Source organism: Lactuca sativa, chromosome 9, assembly GCF_002870075.4.
Source record: "Lactuca sativa cultivar Salinas chromosome 9, Lsat_Salinas_v11, whole genome shotgun sequence".
Classification (NCBI taxonomy): Eukaryota; Viridiplantae; Streptophyta; class Magnoliopsida; order Asterales; family Asteraceae; genus Lactuca; species Lactuca sativa.
In genome coordinates, this window is record NC_056631.2 from 197,799,853 (window position 1) to 197,818,744 (window position 18,892).

At 32.6% G+C, this 18,892-nt stretch overlaps 3 protein-coding genes across 3 annotated transcripts; 2 read left to right on the plus strand and 1 right to left on the minus strand.

The window, feature by feature from the left end:
* Nucleotides 1–4,141: 4,141 nt before the first annotated feature.
* On the plus strand, nucleotides 4,142–5,535 carry LOC111918200 (uncharacterized protein At4g26485). Its single transcript, XM_023913857.2, has 3 exons — nucleotides 4,142–4,363; nucleotides 4,592–4,790; nucleotides 4,910–5,535. The coding sequence occupies exons 1-3, from the start codon at nucleotides 4,162–4,164 to the stop codon at nucleotides 5,388–5,390; spliced, it is 882 nt and encodes a 293-aa protein (XP_023769625.1). The 5' UTR covers nucleotides 4,142–4,161; the 3' UTR covers nucleotides 5,391–5,535.
* A 2,941-nt stretch (nucleotides 5,536–8,476) lies between these two features.
* LOC111918255 (26S proteasome regulatory subunit S10B homolog B) lies at nucleotides 8,477–12,352 on the plus strand. Its single transcript, XM_023913944.2, has 10 exons — nucleotides 8,477–8,661; nucleotides 9,495–9,614; nucleotides 9,723–9,859; nucleotides 9,943–10,104; nucleotides 10,180–10,266; nucleotides 10,540–10,626; nucleotides 11,291–11,428; nucleotides 11,504–11,695; nucleotides 11,786–11,884; nucleotides 12,164–12,352. Exons 1-10 carry the CDS (start codon nucleotides 8,556–8,558, stop codon nucleotides 12,236–12,238), a joined length of 1,203 nt encoding a protein of 400 aa, XP_023769712.1. The 5' UTR covers nucleotides 8,477–8,555; the 3' UTR covers nucleotides 12,239–12,352.
* Nucleotides 12,353–12,687: 335 nt separating this feature from the next.
* On the minus strand, nucleotides 12,688–14,988 carry LOC111918256 (bifunctional phosphatase IMPL2, chloroplastic). The gene is made up of 9 exons (XM_023913945.2): nucleotides 14,568–14,988; nucleotides 14,241–14,319; nucleotides 13,998–14,092; nucleotides 13,870–13,919; nucleotides 13,662–13,786; nucleotides 13,490–13,556; nucleotides 13,203–13,292; nucleotides 12,978–13,089; nucleotides 12,688–12,874 (listed from the first exon to the last, which is right to left on the minus strand). The coding sequence occupies exons 1-9, from the start codon at nucleotides 14,887–14,889 to the stop codon at nucleotides 12,804–12,806; spliced, it is 1,011 nt and encodes a 336-aa protein (XP_023769713.1). The 5' UTR covers nucleotides 14,890–14,988; the 3' UTR covers nucleotides 12,688–12,803.
* Nucleotides 14,989–18,892: the final 3,904 nt, after the last annotated feature.

The window sequence follows — 18,892 nt, forward strand, 5'->3', positions numbered from 1 at the left end:
TCCGACTCGACGAGTTGTTCATCCCACTCGTCGAGTTCCTCCTCATCTTCAAGCTACTCGCCGAGTCCACTCGAAGGACTCGCCGAGTCCATTCAGATCTACATACATGCAGAGGACTTTCGAGTCATGCATGGACTCCAAACTGTAGATCTACCCTTCCCAAGCCTATCCCCCACGTAAAGTTGCAAACTTTACGTGTAGAGAGGGAGATCTAGGAAAAAAGCACCATAAACTAGGGTTTAAGGCCAAGGGGCTTCAAAATCGACTCAAGGGCTGATACTTTATGCTTCCCCAGCTCATAACACACTTGGATCTGAAGTAGCAACTCCAGATCCGGCTCCTAACTCAACATAATATCATTATGGATAAAGAGCCCCAACAACCACACATAAATCTAGATGCAAAAAGGGTCCAGGAACTAGTTTATACCTCCAAAAGCTCAAAAATGTCTTCCCAATCCCGGATCTACAGCCCCCTTCTTGCACTCTCAAGATTCTTCTTCTTCCTCCAAGCTAAATGCACTCTTGAAGGCAATAAATGGTTCAAATAGAGGATATGGCGGCTAGGGTTTGATATCCAGGGCTTAAGAGGCAGTAAGGAGCCCTAGGAAGAAGATTAAGACGTTTATATAGGCTCCAAGTCCCGAATTTAGGGTTTTCCACGCACAGACCAGACTCGCCGAGTCCACTTAGCCGACTCGCCGAGTCGGTCACTTACTCCTCGACTCGGATCCCGCTCGGACTCGCCGAGTCCCTCCTTGGACTCGCCGAGTCGACCCCTAAACTTAGAGTTTTTTTCCTTTCTTGGCCTTCAAAACTTTGGGTGTTACATAAATTGTGTTTTTTTGATGTAAACTCACTTGAGAGCTTTTTTTATCCTTTTTGGTAATTTAATTGTTTACAATGTTGTATTTAGGTGAGCATGACCTTCAAACAAATAAGCTTTTGCTTCATATGCACTCACTTGGTATAAGGAAAGAAATAAGGAGACGAGCTTCAAATGAATTCAGATGTTATTGAGATACTTACAAGGCATTTTACTTTTTTTGAGTCTGTTTCATTTTTTTGTATTAAAATTGTATTATATGTTTTTGCTATGTAATTCACATCCAACCCATACAAAGCATGGACACCTACACTAGTAATAGATTAAGATTGATGGCTACTAATTATGCACTTTATTGGTATGTCTTTCAAGCAATTGCATTTAAATGTCATACTTTTATAAATTTATAGGTTTGTTTTGCTCAACGGCTATTCAATTATTGGACAATTGTTAATCTTTAAAAATCTACATATGAATCAATAATAAAAGGGAAAATGACTTGTGAGGATAATTAGCTTTTCGTCTTATTCACGTTTAGGCAACTTTATTTTTTTTTTGTACATATTTGACCATTTAACTTGTTAAATTGTCAAATGTGTATAGAAAAAGAAAGTTGTCTAAACATGTACAATTTTTATTTACAAATTTCTTAAGGCTTGTTATAATTGCTACAATATTTTTATAATATTTCTTTCCTATAGGTTTTTCTAATACAATGCTTTAAACTTTGCTTATAATTTTTTTAAAACTTTTTGTTTTTATACTTTCATATAATTTTAATACAAGTGCTTTTAAACCAAAATATTTTATAAATGTTTTAAATTTTTATTACAAGTTTTGAACTTTTTTTTTTTTACATTTTCATACAATTTTTTATAAAGTTCATATAATATTTCTAAACTTTCTTCTACAAATTTTTTAAAGTGTTTTACAGATTTTGTATGACAATTTAATATTTTTCTATAACATTTTAAAATGTTTTCGTTAAATACTAGTTTAAAACGTTGTATTAAAAAAATTAAAAATTTATAAACTTCTAATTAAAAAGTATTAAAAAGTTGAAATAATTTTAAAATATTTACATTATAATGATTTTTTTGTTCTTTTATTTGTTAAGTAATATTTTTCTTTTGATTTTTTTAAAGACCCTCTATACCCATTGTTACATATTTAATTTTATTTTTAGATACTATTTACTTTAAAAATATTGTATATAATTAAAAGTAAAAGAAGAGAATTATAAAAGGCTATATAAACTATTTTACAAAACAAAACCATATTTTTAAGCAAAAAGTAAAGTTTAGAATTGATCAATATTTAATTAATAATTAGGAAAGTATGAATATTTTAAAAATAAAGTTTGAAAAAAATAATACAAACAAATATGAAAAATAAATCGCTATTAGAAATGGGGAAAATGACTTATTAGAGTAATTAACTTTTCGTTTGTTCACATTTAGACAATTTTTTTTGTATATATTTAACAAATTAACTTGTTAATGTATTCACATACTACCATTGTCACCTATAGCCGGTGACAATGGTAATATGTGAGCACATATAACAAGTTAAATTGTTAAATGTATACAAAAATAAATAAGTTGCCTAAATATAAAATTGTCAAATGTATACAAAAATAAATAAGTTCCCTACAGTTTAAGTTCCCTAAAAAGACTATTTTGACATTGATTTTTTAATTTATTTAGATAGAATGGGGTAAGTAAGGTAAGGTAATATGAGGTGGAAGTAAGGTTGGAAGTGTGTTTATTTAAATAAATTAAAAAATCAAGGGCAAAATAGTCTTTTTTAGGTAAGACAGGGACCAAACTCGCAACAAAAATAAACTGTAACGACTTTACAAATTAAAAAAATAAGTTAGAGACGAAACATACAAATTATTCCAAACCATAGGCACTATTCATATATTTACTAAAAAAAAGTTATGCCCGATGATCGTTTTTGTCTATATTCTTTACATGAAAATATATAGTCAACATCTCCAACTCACTCCCATTCTCCATTTTCTCTCCCATTTATTCCCCCATTCTTCTCCAATCCACCTCTATTTGTTCCCACGTTTTGGGGGATATGAATAGTATTACACCAAATATGGTGTTATACTATTCATTTCTCCAAAAATAGGGATGAACTTTGCGTTGTCGGTTTTAGTCATTCTGTTTATATATTTATACATTTTTAGTTCATTTTTACTTACTAATTATAATTTAAATATAATATTCAATACTTATAATATTTTGTTATATATTAAATTATATTAATTAATTATAAATATAAAGTTTGTTTTTTGTTCATCAAATTCATGTAAAAATTTAAATACATATTGAAATTTTAAAAAACGATAACGTATTTTACAAAAACTTATAATTAAAAGTGAGTATGTCTAATATTTATATAAATATATGTATAATATTTATTTAAAAGTGTGTATGTGTAATATTTTTTATAAATGCATGTATAATATTTATTTATAAGTTTATTATAAATATAGTCTTTTGTATTTAATATTAATGTAATGAAAAATATATAAATTATATATTTGTTAAAACTAAATTAGTAGAGGAGTGTGTTTGATAATTTTTGTAAGTTGGAATAATAGAATATATTTTTTGAAGGTAAAAATGAAGTAAAAAATGAAGTAGGGTTGGAAATGAAACATTATTTTTCCTATTTTTTACTCATTTTTTAGAGAAAAAATGAAAGTATAGGTTGAAAATGGTCTTAGTGGTTTCCCAAACTTGAAGGGATCTATGAATAACAATCTATGTTTTGAAAACCGGACCGGACCGGCCGGTTCGACCGGGAACCGGTCCCGAATCCGGTTCTTAAATGCCAAAAAACCGTTATTCATGTGAACCGATCAAAACCGAAAATTTTAAAAAATATTTTTTTTTCATTTTTGTATTTTTTTTATATAATTAAATATAATCATGACATCTTTCGGTTTTTGAGACCGATTCGACCAGTCCAACCACCTGAACCATCGAACCGATAAGACGACCGATTCGGTCTCTGGTTGGTTTTCAAAACCTTGATAACAATAGCCAAATCTTCATCTTTTCCCAAGCAAGAGACACGGCGGCGCATAAAATCACGAAAAACATTTATTTTTCCTATAATAATCATTTCAAGTATCAATAGTTCAATACAAATTATTACAATACACACTGTGCTTATGCTTTTTAGAAATATAATGGCAATTTGGTAATTCTTGTGTGACGGTTTGTCTTTCTGCATTATATAACTTGGGTTCATACGTACCTTTCCGCCTCTAGCTTTCTCTATCTATCACAGTCTCACTTATTGTAGCTATTAACAATGGCGGAAATTGCAGGCATCCATAAACAGCAAATGAAGAGGAAACGAAGCAATGAAGTCGTGAAAGAGAAGTGGGCGAAGCATTACTCGTCGAATCACCAGATATTGTTGGTTGGTGAAGGAGATTTCTCGTTTTCTGTGAGTCTAGCTATGGCTTTTGGCTCCGCTTCCAATATTGTAGCTTCTTCCATCGACACTTATGGTAAATCATCCTTGCTACATTAAATCACCATTTCTGAACTGTTATCATGTCTAAGGTTTCCATGATCAAGTGTTTTTCTGGTAGAATTGACACGAAAAAAAGAGTTAAATTACTCAGAATCTTTTGAGTATTTTCTTAAGAATATTTGAATAATAGTATCATTTTTTAAATGCAAAAAGATGGAGATCTTATTTGGTCTTGTGATTTGGGATAATTTCATTTTACTAGATTATCTTATCAAGAATTACAAGAATGCAAAAGCAAACTTGGATATCTTGCGTAAATTTGGAGCCCAACTGTTGCATGTAGTTAATGCAGTCAAAATGAAGAATCATACTGACCTTCGAAAGCAGAAGTCTGATCGCATTGTATATAATTTCCCACATTCTGGTGATCGAGGGAAAGAAAGTGATGAAGATATCATTGTGTAAGATTCTTTTCTTGTTTAATTAACCATTTAAAAGAAACATCTAACTTATTTATATACCCTTTGTACGTACTCCTTTCTTTTGTTTTCATTTCCCATTTGGTGTTGCTTGTTTGTAGAAACCACCAAAATTTGGTTCAAAGTTTCTTGTGGAATGCGAGGGCGTTGTTGCGTCCAAAAGGTGAAATACATGTAACCCACAAGACCACACACCCATACAGTTGTTGGAATATTGAAGAAGTGGCAAGTGAATGTGGTTTAACATTGGTTGAATGTGTCAAGTTCAAGATTGAAGATTATCCTGGTTACAACAACAAAAGAGGAGATAGGAGGAATCCTGACCTATCCTTTCCTCTAGGGAAATGCAGTACTTTCAAGTTCATGGTTTCTTCAAATGCCAAGAAATCACCTCCAGAATTTCCATATCAAAAACGACTGAAAAAAACACTTGCAGAAATGAATCCTATTGCGGAGTATTTGATTGATGCCGGTGGGTTAACTTATTTGACTGAATGTTTAATTCCTGATCTGTCTGATTTGCAAGATGATTCGGAGACATCTTCATCGGATGTGGGTACGAGTCAGCCTCCACATATTTAGAGGGGGATCTTGTAAAACTGGTTTTTGTCTTTTTGCTGAAACTTTTGTGGTTTTCTTAATCAGGCCAGGTGTGGCTGTGTCCCTTTTTTTAATTGTTGAATGTTACAAACTGTTGCGTATGATATGAATGGAAATTGTTTTCTTATTTTTATTTTTATTTTTATAATGATACATATTTTTAGAACGACTAATACATATTCATTAAATAGTATTCTTAAACTATATATTTTGTCATTAGCAACATTTGAACCCTCAAACCCTTTAGGGGAAGGGGAGAGACATTTTTTCAAACACTTTGGTTATGCTAGGCTAATGACCATCTAATCTAACAATACATGAAATTAGAGTTTTAAATGGTCCTTGTGATTTCCTAGATTTGCATGTTTCATTCCATGCTTTTTTTTCATTACTAGAATGTTTATGTATTGTATGGTTGGTCCCTCACCCATGAAAAATTACATTCATATCCTTTTAATTTTATTTATCTTTTTCCTTTATCTAGTTCTGAAACGATGACTTCTAAATAAAACAAACGTGATGTGGATCGACATAGATCAATATTCTTGAGGTGAGTGAAGTGTGCAACCATCTTTATGCCTTCACGAGCACAAAGTTTATTACTCTCTGCTCCGGAGATAAAGCCAATATTTCTTGCATACAAGACCATAAACTTATTTGTCTTTGTCGGTTTCAAGTATACCCAAAAATGATTGAAGCTCGTGACACCTTAATAACTCGTTAATGCATGTCTTGTCTCCTTTTGTTACTTCTCATGCTATGCCTTTTTCGATGAGCTCACCCATTTGGTATGATCGATCGATGAATCGTGTGATTTATCGATGAATCATTTGCTAGATTGAGTTATCCTGTCGCCTTCTTCTGAACCAATAACTCACTACGAAGACAAAATGGTTGATATTTAGATCGTTGAATTATAAGTAGGAGTAGGGTGGCAAATCGGGCTATCATGTCGTGTTTCTGTCTGACACGACACGACAATGTTTTATGTAACACGAACACGACATGACATGATGTCGTGTTTTTTTTAACTAACATGAAAACGAACCGATTAAAAAACGACAAACACGACACGACAAAGATAACATAATAAAAAAATGATACATAACACGAAAAACACGACAAACACGAAAAACACGAAAAACACAACAAATAAATGCTAATCGTGTCAATTTCGTGACGAATTTTAAACACGAACACGACACGACATCGTGTTTTTTGCACTTAACACGAACACGAATTCGGATTTCAGTTTCGTCCCAATTTCGTTTCGTGTCATGTATTTTTGTCGTGTTGTGTCAACAATTGTCACCCCTACGAATCAACTGTGAAGAGGCATACATGGAAGTGAGATGGAGTGAGTGTAGGGCTTAACAAGTCTTTATAATAATTTATTAACTAGATTTGATTTTGGAGATTAAAAACTAATAATAAATTAAATGAAGGGTGAAATAGTAATTTCAGGTTAAATTTGTAACAAAATAAAACATAAGACTAATCACGCAAAAAGTTCAAACAAAATGTACCATTCTTGTAATGAAAAAAAAAGTGAAGAAAGTCATGTGCACTGTTCTTCGTAGGACATGGTGGAAAGATCGGTCAAATGATTATGGTCATGCCAATAGAGATGCAAACAACAATCGGTTTCACTATTCAAAACCGGATTCAATACGAAACCGGACTGGGTCAAAACCGGTTTTGACCAAACCGGATCGAATCGGTTTTAAAACCGGATTTTCAGTCGGATCATAATCCTATATTCCTAATCGGAGTTGATACCGGATTTGCTAAAAACCGGATCCAAATCCGTCTCAAAATCCGCTTAAAACCCACTAAAATCGGTTTAAATCGGTTTCAAATCGGATTAGAATCAAATTCGGATTCGGTTGGAACCGGATCAGATTTTTGATGACGTAAGCGAAACCAGGTCGGATTCGTGTTTTGTGCATCTCTACATGCCAATGTCGATCTCTTCATGAGAGTAACAGTCGGTGGATCAACAGGAGAAGGGAAGGCGGCGACAGAGGAGAAAGAAATAACCTCCCAAAAAACATCATTAGCCATTGCTTATTTAGAAGCATTCTCTTAGGCAGCGGTGCAACGAGACGAGGATATGGTTTTGTTATCAATATGTGACATATATTCAACATCGCATATGAGAGAAGACAATCATTTTATATGGGGTTTCTCCGATGAAAGGAGGACGTCAGATAACAAGTAGATGATTGATGACATTGCAATGACAAATGTGTCAATGAGATTAAAGAAGGCGACATATATCTTTTTTGAAGAATGAGTAGATTGTAGAAAAAAATAAATAGAAAAAGGACCATCTTTGTTTTAATTTTACTAAATACAATTATCTTGTAAATAAATTTGAAAATACATGTATTTAGTAAATATTTATTCAAAAGACAATATATTTGTAGAAAAAACTCCATTAATTTGTCATCTCATAAAGGTCGGTTTGCTAATTTGTTTTACATTTCTCACAAATTGAGTGATTATTAAGGAGGACATCAATTCCACAAATAATATAATCTCTAAATCTTTCAATTATCTTCACGTGTCTCTAAATCATTTAGAGGTTGTCAAATAGCCTCTTATTGTATTTGCCCTTGTTAGAACTGCAAGTGCTTCATGTCTCTTTGAATTTACCCCTTGCAATACCCACAAAATTTAATTTCTTAATCTTATCGCTGATGTAATTAGTAAAGATGGAGTTAATACAATGTTTAAAGTCACAAGGTTACTAAAAAAACAATGAAAGTTTGTTGTAATACCAACCAATGACCACCCTATTTCTAAACAGGTTTCTTAATTATAAAAATGAGATTACTATATAAGTAATAATGATCTGATAATTTTGTTAATGTGTTATCTATTAAAAACATCTTATAACGAAAAACAAAAAATCATTTTCTTTAGTAATCTAGAAATAGTGGTTGTCCATAACATACACAATACACTCAAAATATACTTACTGGACCAAATTATTTGAAGTGGCCCAAATTGGGCTTAGAATCAGACCACAGTTAAAGCTTTTAAAGGAAGACATTTTCAATTTCAGCTAATGCTAGAAGAGTTCCCTTGAACGACAAGCGAATAGATCGATCAACTCATAGTTCCACCGGCAAAGAATTTCCGATGGCGAGCGAGGGCGAAGATGCGGTGGCTCGTCGCCGTGGTGCGGTAACCGAGTACCGGAAGAAGATGCTTCAACATAAAGAGCTCGATTCTAGAGTTCGAGGAGGTTAGAGTCTCCCACATTAATCTAATTTCATCTGTTGATTTAGGTTTACGTGATTTATTTGTTTCAATTTGCTTTGGAATACTTAATCCGAGAATAACTTATGGTCCGATGAATTGTTTGTGTGATTATTGTATCCAGGGTTTGAACTTTTTGTATTATGCTAATTTACATGCTGTTACTTTCTGAGGTTTTATGTTTCTTTTATGTAAAAATGGACATTTCGATAAATTCCTCCTTTCGTGGAAGTTGAGTAAGCGTAAACGTTGCTATTTCTTCTTTTTGTTCTTGTTTACTATTGAACCTTTTGTGTTCTGTGGCAAGCTGGGGAAATGTGATGAAGCAAATCAGCGAAATTATGAAATTTGATGCATAGAAGTTATGATCTTTTCACGAGTGTATTTAATTTTTTGTGCATTTGTTTTCATGTGGGATTAGAAGTTGTATCTAGGACATAGCTCATTCAGCTTCTCCATTGGCATAGTCGATTACACATCCAAGAAAAGAATATTACCTTCAAACTATTAATGCTTCTGTTGCTGTGTTTGTGCTTCTGTTAACCATATAATATTCGTAATTTAACCTTGCTCTTGTTCAGAAATGAATGCTTGTTTATGAGATCCCTCATCTTTGCATAACATTCTACTTTTCACTTAAAAGATGATTTGTCTTGAAGCTACTACTTTATGCCCTCTCAAAAGCAAAGGAAATCATGTTCTTGACTATGTGCCATAACCACTTCCATAGTGTTTCTACGAACAAGTAAATTATGTGTTTTGTTTGTAAAAGTTTCCTTTCTTTTGCTTATGATAACAATAATATGAATTCATATGCAGTGAGAGAGAGTTTGCGAAGTACAAAGAAGGATTATGCAAAAACAGAAGATGATTTGAAATCCCTTCAAAGTGTTGGACAGATAATAGGCGAAGTCCTAAGACCTCTTGACAACGAACGATGTAACTAACTTCTTTCTTTTATTATTCCAACATAAAAAAAAAAATCTCTCCTTTCTCCTTTTTTCCTTTTTTCTTTTTTTAATATATCTTTTTATAAATTTATCACAGTGATTGTTAAAGCAAGTAGTGGCCCAAGGTATGTGGTTGGATGCAGGAGTAAAGTGGACAAAGAAAAACTCACTGCTGGAACTCGTGTGGTTCTTGACATGACTACTCTGACCATTATGCGGGCCCTCCCTCGTGAAGTTAGTAGATTTTTAGAATTTTTTCTATATCTTTTAATTCTTTAATTAATTGATTTTGATGGTTTGACCAAAATGTTTTTAAGGTTGACCCGGTTGTTTACAACATGCTTCATGAAGACCCTGGGAACATCAGCTACTCTGCAGTTGGTGGGCTTTCAGATCAAATTCGTGAACTTAGGGAATCCATAGAGTTGCCTTTAATGAACCCTGAACTCTTCATAAGGGTTGGAATCAAGCCCCCTAAGGTACTTTTTTTTTTTTTTTATAATTTTATTTTCATGATCATGTAAAATTACTAATATGCCCTTTAATCTGTTTAGGGTGTTCTTCTGTATGGACCTCCTGGTACTGGCAAGACATTACTAGCAAGAGCAATTGCCAGCAATATAGATGCTAATTTCTTGAAGGTATTTCTTTTTTTCTTTTTGTGTAATTTACAAAAATGGTCCGTCTTTTCTGGTTTTTATTGTGGTAGTCCGGAATTTAAATCTTTTTCTGGTTTGGTCCTTATTTCAAGGCCCAGGTATCAAAATTGATATAGAATTTTCAAATAAGGATCAAAATTGAAGAAAAAAAAAAAGTTTCAGTTTTGGACTAAACATGGTAGAAATCAGAAAGTACAGGGACCTTTTTTGTAATTTATTCCTTTTTGTAATATGTGTGTTGAAAAATGTTTACAGGTTGTTTCAAGTGCGATTATTGATAAGTATATTGGTGAGAGTGCAAGGTTGATTAGGGAAATGTTTAATTATGCTCGTGATCACCAAGTAATACTACTTAAACCCTTAATTTTTGATATTATTTGGGCATTTTTAATTGGGCTAATTACAAAAATAAACAAAAATGGGAAGGTAGTATTAATATCACAAATCACCCCTTCAACTTTTATCACTAAATGACCACCTATTCTGCTTTCCCCACGAAAATACTTTATTGAAAAATCTTTGAAAAAAAGTTCACAAATCTATATTTAATTCGTGAAAATAACATCATTTTTTGCGAAATAAATATCTTTTTCTTAAAAAATGTTGTAGGAAATGGGAACCACTGAAAAATAAATTTATGAAATTACTTTATAAGTGGTTCCCACTAAAAAATCTTTAAAAAGAAGTCACAATTTTTTCTTTATTCTGTGAAAATGATGTCATTTTCGTGAAATAACTATTCTTTTTCTTGAAAAATGCCACTCAGAAATCAATTTCTCGAAATAACTGTTCTTTTTCTTGAAATATTTTATAAAAATGAAATAAAATTTCTTTTTCTTGAAAATGTTGTGGGGACACAAATAAAAGATATTTTGTGAAATAGGTGGTTTTATATTGTGATATCACCTTCCGATTTCTGATTATTTTTGTGATTATCCCCAATTATAATTCTACAATATTTCCTTAATGACATTATTAATGATTTTTTTAAAAATTATTATTGAAGCCTTGTATCATATTCATGGATGAAATTGATGCGATTGGTGGACGTAGATTCAGCGAGGGAACAAGTGCAGATCGTGAAATCCAAAGAACACTCATGGAGTTGTTAAATCAACTCGATGGATTCGATCAACTTGGAAAGGTTTAAAACAATTTATATAATTCAAAATATATAATTATTTTCTTGATTTTATAAATGGATGTTTTTTTTTTGTAGGTTAAAATGATAATGGCGACAAACAGACCGGATGTGTTGGACCCGGCTCTTCTCCGACCCGGTCGACTCGATAGAAAAATAGAGATTCCATTGCCCAACGAGCAGTCAAGAATGGAAATTCTTAAAATCCATGCTGCTGGGATTGCTAAACATGGTGAAATCGATTATGAAGCAGTTGTCAAGCTTGCTGAGGTAAAACATAAAACCTTAAAAAAAATGTAGTATATATTTTGATTGTGAGATTTGTGGGTTTTTATTTTATTTTATTTAATGGGTTTTTAGGGATTTAATGGAGCGGATTTGAGGAATGTGTGTACGGAGGCAGGTATGAGTGCGATTCGTGCAGAGCGTGATTATGTCATCCATGAAGATTTCATGAAGGTAATTAATTAATTATACATCATCTTCTTCCTTTAATTTTTTTTAATATGATTAAGGGTGTGTTTGGTTGAGTCGTTACATTCCATGATTATGTATAAATGGAACATTTTCATATGAAAATTTTATTTTGTAGAGTAAATTACATTTTTGGTATAAAATAAAAAAGAAACACTTGAATGTATATAGCTGAACAGGACATATTATAAAACTAAGAAACCTGAAAGTTATAAGATATGGCGAAATTATTGTATCTGATTGAGTTTTTTTTTTTTTTGGTAGGCTGTGCGTAAACTGAACGAGGCCAAGAAGCTTGAATCCAGTGCTCATTACAATGCTGATTTTGGAAAAGACTAGGAACAGATGACAACATTACGTAGTACTTGTAGTTTCCAAAGTTTGTACTTGGATTTACCTTATTATTTGCTAATCTTCACATTTATTTTTTTAAATGCCAATAGACTTTTAGCATTTTATACGTTCTGGAAATTGCTAACTTATTCTCTCCATTGACGTTACATATTAGGTTAACTGCTTATATATAAAATAACATTCACTCTTTCATCATTTGCATAGTAATATTATTTTTATGCAAAATATGCAACTATTGCCAAATCATGTAACTAGTCATCCTAGGATGAACCAAATATCGTGTCTTGTTATGTTGGACAATTTTGTAAACTGATGAGATGTTAGGTGTTTACTTGTGTCTTCAAACAACTTTTTTTATTTTGGTTCTTTTGCATTGCAAGACTGTAGTAGCATGTTTTCTTGGTTTTACCATTTACCTGTTAAATGAATTGAAATTAGAACAATTATAGTTTGTTTCAAATTGAAACAAATCTTATGACAGTTTTGCATTTCTCTCCTTGTCAATTACAACATTTTATTAAAACCAGGAAGGAAAATGCTGAAAGTTTTATTATTCCCACTCTAAACAATCCACAGCTTGTTGGTGCAACTGTCTGTTCCCAGCCGCCACTACATTAAAACCTGCAAACACACAACACATGACTATGAAAACCAAAGCATCCAAAACATCCTTATTTGGTAAGTTTAAGGTTAAAACAATCAAGTCTTGTAAGATGAATATTACTTGTTGGTTTTGAAGTGGAAGAAGCCACCCAGCTAAGCTCATTCCCTTTCCAATCAGTTATCACTCCACCAGCCCCTTCTATCACCGGTATTAACGAAAGAAAATCATATGGCTGCAATTTAAAACATATCAAAAACCAATAAGACAACTTTTAGTCCTTGTTTATTTTTTAAACATTTTTTTTATCCAGATAATGTAATAAGATATGAAGAAGCAAAAACTCACCTTCAGACCAGACTCTACTACCAGATCTACATGCCCAGAAGCCAGAAGTGCATACGCATAACAATCACATCCATATAAAGGAACTTTCACCTATGAAAATAAATAAATAAATATCACATTCTTGCCATCAAACACTTGATGAGTATTTTGTCCTTTTAGTATAAAAAAACGCTAAATGACATTGGATTCCTTCCACCCACAGAAGGAATGATGAATTCCATCCATTTGGCAACAAAACACACAACGGAATGGAATTAATATCCAGATGCATAAGCACATTAACAGACCTTATCTCTCACTCTAGCAAAAGCCACTACAGCATCGCCACTAAATAGATGTGGACTAGTTGTGTACCTAAGTAGTTTATCATAAATAATGAAACAGGATGTTAAATTGCATGCATATAATGAAACAATTTCATTGTTCAAATAACAAGAAACAGGGAATGATGATTCATACAGATATGCTTGTGAAAGCTTTGGACAATTGCGAGTGGATATTTCTTCTCCATTCAGTGTAGTAGTTCTTCCAGTTATACCAACCCATCTTTCTCTTAAAATAGGCTGATCAATTACTCCAAGAATCTAATATCAAACAAGAAAATATCAATAAAACAGACACCAGTAAATTGCAGACATGAAATCTGAGGGATCATATTGATTCATACCGGTTTACCTCTGTGAAGTAAAGCAATGAGGGTGCCAAACACCGGTTTTCCTGAATACAACAAAAGTAGAAGCTCTAAATTTGACCTAATAATAAGAGTTTCATATACAATCTAGCAGAAAGGTATACCTGTAATGAAGCTCTTTGTCCCATCTATTGGATCCAAAACCCACACATAATCTGCAGATTTCTCTGTACATTGCCAACCATTCTCCTCGCCATAACTGCAATTTGTAAACAGTTCCTTTAAATATATGAACAGCCATCTCAATGATATGGAAATCACTGGTAAACTGTAAGAATGCTTTTTTCAATGTTCATCTAGTTAGTGAGGAAAAAAGCACAATAACGATCTCAAATCAGGTAACTTACATTGCATGAGAAGGCAAACTCTCTCGTATTATCGAGATCATTGCTTCTTCTGCAGCTCTATCAGCTATTGTCACCGGACCTTAGAAGAATCAAAACAAACAGTAGAAGACATAATAAGAAATTATGTAGAAGCAATAAGTTCATCGATCTAGAGTTAACTTTTGAGGTCCAAATCACTAATTTTCGGCTCTAAAATTGATCCATATTCTTCGATTTTTTTCCCGTAATATTGGTAGTGAATTGAAGAATGTAGGTACACAAAAAGAAGCTAAAAAAAAAGCATAATGTAAAATAATTTTGAAATATAATGTAGAAGCAGAAATTTACTCAAATCTTCTTTGTCGACGATATCAAATTTCTTGCGAAAATACTTGCGAATGACATCGCCGGCGGCGTCGGCTAACTTGTTTGCGACGTTGGCAAAACGATCAAGTTCAGAACCGCTATGTTCGATGCTCGTAACCGCACCAACTCCGTCCGAGAGTGTCGACCGCGTTGTAGTCATCGAGAGGATTCGGCGAGATTTTGTCAAGGCTAGGGTTGACGATGGCGATGAAGACAATGATGATGAACAGCAGGTCCTATAATTCGTATAGAGGAAAGCACGAGAGCGAGGATCTAGAGAGAGAAAGTGAGATTGAGAGAGCATTTTTGTGGCGGGAAATTGAAGCTTGGAGAGCTCTCTCACATGGAGGAAGGCGGAGTAGCAGAGGAGAGTGAAGATGGAAATCGGTCAACAGAAGTGTTGTGGACCGTTGGATTATATGCCATGTGAGGAGATCAGGAGACCTTGATTTACTATTTAAAATTATATTTTCCTAGTTTTAATTTGACATTTTTGCCGTGTATACATAAAGTATTTAGAATATTATTATAATTAAATATAAAGTATATTAATTATATGAAATATAAAGTATATTAATTATATGAAATATTTTTTATTGAAAAATGTAAATACATGGAACTCTATCGCTGTTTGGTTGGGATGTTCATCTTTTCGAGTATATTTTGGTGTAGTTTTTAGAGAGGAAATCAATATAAAACTTTTGATGCGGTGGTTTTAACTACTTTTTGGTATCAATGGAATTTTCGTAATTCTATTTTTTTTGTAATGGTCCTCCTTAGGAAATCTTTTTTTTTTGCTGATGTGATACATATGATGTTTTTTGGATTTCCAATAGACATAATAAATCTAAACTTGGTTAGAGTTATTGGCTTCCCATTCTAGCTCTGTGTTAACAACTCCAAAAAAAGTAACAACTATTCATTTGAAAATTTTGACATCTTACTTTTCTCTTAGATAAATTATATCATACATACAAAATTGTGTTGAACTTTTTATGTTTCAAAAGTAGATCTTACAAAAATGATAAATATTTTTTTCTCTTAAATTCATTAGAACTAATGTTAGATTTCTAAATACAAATAACAAAAAGAATACAACATTTCTTAGATCTCATATACGAGATTGCAAATGTCATATGTGGAATCATACATGTCATATTTGAAACCGTAGATGAGATTCGAAAAATCCATTTGCGGATGACATCTTCTGAGAAAACAATTTTCACATACTATTTTTGAGATAAGGACGTCATTGAGGCTATAAGATTGCACGGTATGGGTAAGAAAAAAATGTTGTTGAAAGGCCACATAAGCATAAACCCTCTTCATCTTTCCACCACATTTTTCCGAGTGTAGTGTTCCAAGCGCACAACAATCTCAGTATATATGGCGCAAGACGATTCCACATATTGAGGTCGGAATGGGATCGGGTGTTTTCACGTCTCACCGTAGTGCCCAGTTTGTCTTGATTTCCGATTGATGAACAAGAAGGAAAATGGAATTCTTCCAATGTTCAGACGGACGAATGCTGCTGGGGAGTGCAAAATAGACCAGTTGAAGATGGAAGAGTGCACGTTGTGGAGCCTAGAGCCCGAGAAGCTCTAAAGGTAAGTGAAAGTCAGAAACATAGCGGGGGTTCTGAAGCTTAGGAGACAGACCGATCTATATTCTCCTACTCGCATTTACAAGGTTTCCTACTCACTCTATTGAGTTACAACCAGGTTCTACAAGGAAGCATCTCGACAGGCCCGCAACCAGCAGTTGATGCCCCACCCGAGCTCTCCATACTTTATTTATCAAGGAGAGTAACGTGGTTGAGACAAATTAAAGAAGAAAAACGGAAGAAGGGTTATAAGAATTGGAGAGAAAATGCATACTACGTCTCGTTACCACCACCACAGCGCATCACATAACGGCGAGGAGTGTCCCCGTGTTCACAAGGTTAAAGTGAAGACTCGTGGCAATAACGATCCATAACGAGCCCACAACCAAGTACTTCCCCACAACTATAAATATCTTTGACTTTTCAATTTAAATACAAAATACTTTTTCACATGTTTTTTAAAAAGCAAATTTCCCCTTAAATGTCGCTTTGAGTTAATTTTATTCTTTTTATAAAATTGAGAAAGGTAAAAAAGAGATTGGATATATATATATATATATATATATATATATATATATATATATATATATATATATATATATATATATATATATATATATATATATATATATATATAGGGAGAGGTTATATTGAGAACACTAAAAGGTTGAGAAACATGAGAACAAATGTGGACCAATCGTTTAATAAGGGAGTAATTAGGAAAGTATATATCTACGTAAACAGTAATTAGGCAACATAAACGTATTAAATAAACACGTAACAGTCGTTTCCCATGATTGAAGCCAGAACGATGAAGAAGGTTTTTTGGATAAAAGTTATTGAAACCGTTTTGGTTGTTTCTGCAGTCCATACCTCCGACATTAGACGTCGAATCGAGATTTGCAAAATAGTACAGCAATATTATTGTGACCGATTGGAAAAGTTTTGGAGTCGTTGACTGAATTCGGATGCGATGAATCAAACCGTTTGTGGGCATTTTAATAGTGACGAAAGCTTCTTTAATTCACTTATTGATATTGTTGATGAAGGTGAAGCTAAGTGTGTTTCAGTTCAAAATTTATTATTTGAATGTATTTATTATGTGAAACGAGAATGAATTGTTAGTTTCTGCTAAAAACGAAATAGACCTGTTGAATTCAATTGATTTGATTTATACTGACTAATCATCTAGACGTGAAATAAATTTAAAACAATAGTGAAATCAGCAGTGATTCAGTTAAATGTTGTGTTGGTATTAAATGCTAGACTTTGATAATCAATAATGAACAAATATTGTGTAATTTGAAAAATAAATTAAAAGCATTGATGATTACATTGTGGTAGGTGTACGTAGATGGTAAACTTATGACAAATGTAGAGTTATTTTTGCCATTAAGTTGTATAATCACATATAAGTGTGTTCACTGAGGAGTATGATATGTTGTATGTACATATATAGTTAACCTGTGACAAATATATACTTGTTATTTCATTGAATTGTATAATGTTGGTTATATGTTAATCATTGGGTAAGTTATGGAATTATATGGTTTGACGTGTGATCAGTATTTTAAGATGATAATAATCACAAATGATCGGAAGTATGTATGATGAAGATGGGGTATCTATAAATGTGACTGTTTTCAATCATGAATGAATGCCATTGGATTGGTTTGAATTCAATAGGTGTCTATTCGTACTTTTAATTAAATCATTGAAGAATATATGGCGATACAATCATTATTTTTGATATTATTTGTTGGGCGAATGTTATTGGTTTTTTATGAATTCGATTGGGGTGTCTAGTAATGGTGGTGTCCATTTGTACATTTAATTAAATCATTGAAGAACACAATTGATTTGGTTTGAATTCATTTGGTTTCTATTTGAATACAATCATGATTGAATATAATTGAGTTGGTTTGAATTCAAATGGTGTTTATTTGAACTATTAAGTAATTCATTATTGAATTGCATTGATTTGGTTTGAATTCAACTGGGGTATCCATAAATGTTATTGTTGCATTCGTGAATGAATACAACTGATATGTTTTTCATTTCAATTGGTGTGTATTCGTAAGTTTAAGCAATTCATCGAAGAAGATTATTCGATGCAATCGTTAATGTTACAAACTACCAACATTGAATAGTATACGAGGATGCAGTTTTGTTTCAATCATGATTGAATATAGTCCAAATTGGATACATATATAGTGAAGGTGATAATGAATCAGGTGTTATATATATGTTGGAACAGATAATTCTACACAAGATAGTGAAGGTGGCTACGAAGATACATCTGATGAAAATGAAAGTGATAATCAATCAGGTTAAAGTCTTTCATAATTGTGATGAAAATGAATTTTGAATAATGTTTACAAATTTTTTAATATATATTTTTATAATTTAATTGAAGCAGGTAGGGAATCTGAATCAAGTGACGAGTGTGTGAACAATAGAATTTTATATTCACCTGGTGGATCTTCTAAGTTGTGGAAACCTACTGTCGCGAAAGAAATTATGCCTGATGAGCATGTTACATTTGAATCGCTAACACATGCAATAAATGTGTATAGAAAATATGCAGAACATGCTGGGTTTGATGTTCGGTTGAACACAACTACAAGGTTTCGGCATGACAAATCGATAAAGATAAAGTATGTTGTTTGCAATCGCGCTGGGAAAATACCAGATAGAAGCCTCG

Bases quoted from the DNA above. Each gene is read 5' to 3' on its own strand.
- LOC111918200 (XM_023913857.2), top strand. From the start codon at position 4,162: ATGGCGGAAATTGCAGGCATCCATAAACAGCAAATGAAGAGGAAACGA. The intron at 4,364-4,591 runs GTAAATCATCCT...TCATTTTACTAG, and splicing joins TTCTTCCATCGACACTTATG to ATTATCTTATCAAGAATTAC. The intron at 4,791-4,909 runs GTAAGATTCTTT...GCTTGTTTGTAG, and splicing joins AGTGATGAAGATATCATTGT to AAACCACCAAAATTTGGTTC.
- LOC111918255 (XM_023913944.2), top strand. From the start codon at position 8,556: ATGGCGAGCGAGGGCGAAGATGCGGTGGCTCGTCGCCGTGGTGCGGTA. The intron at 8,662-9,494 runs GTTAGAGTCTCC...ATTCATATGCAG, and splicing joins CGATTCTAGAGTTCGAGGAG to TGAGAGAGAGTTTGCGAAGT. The intron at 10,105-10,179 runs GTACTTTTTTTT...TAATCTGTTTAG, and splicing joins TTGGAATCAAGCCCCCTAAG to GGTGTTCTTCTGTATGGACC.
- LOC111918256 (XM_023913945.2), bottom strand. From the start codon at position 14,889: ATGCTCTCTCAATCTCACTTTCTCTCTCTAGATCCTCGCTCTCGTGCT. The intron at 13,557-13,661 runs GTATGAATCATC...TAAACTACTTAG, and splicing joins AAGCTTTCACAAGCATATCT to GTACACAACTAGTCCACATC. The intron at 13,293-13,489 runs GTCTGTTAATGT...TTATTTTCATAG, and splicing joins TTGCTAGAGTGAGAGATAAG to GTGAAAGTTCCTTTATATGG.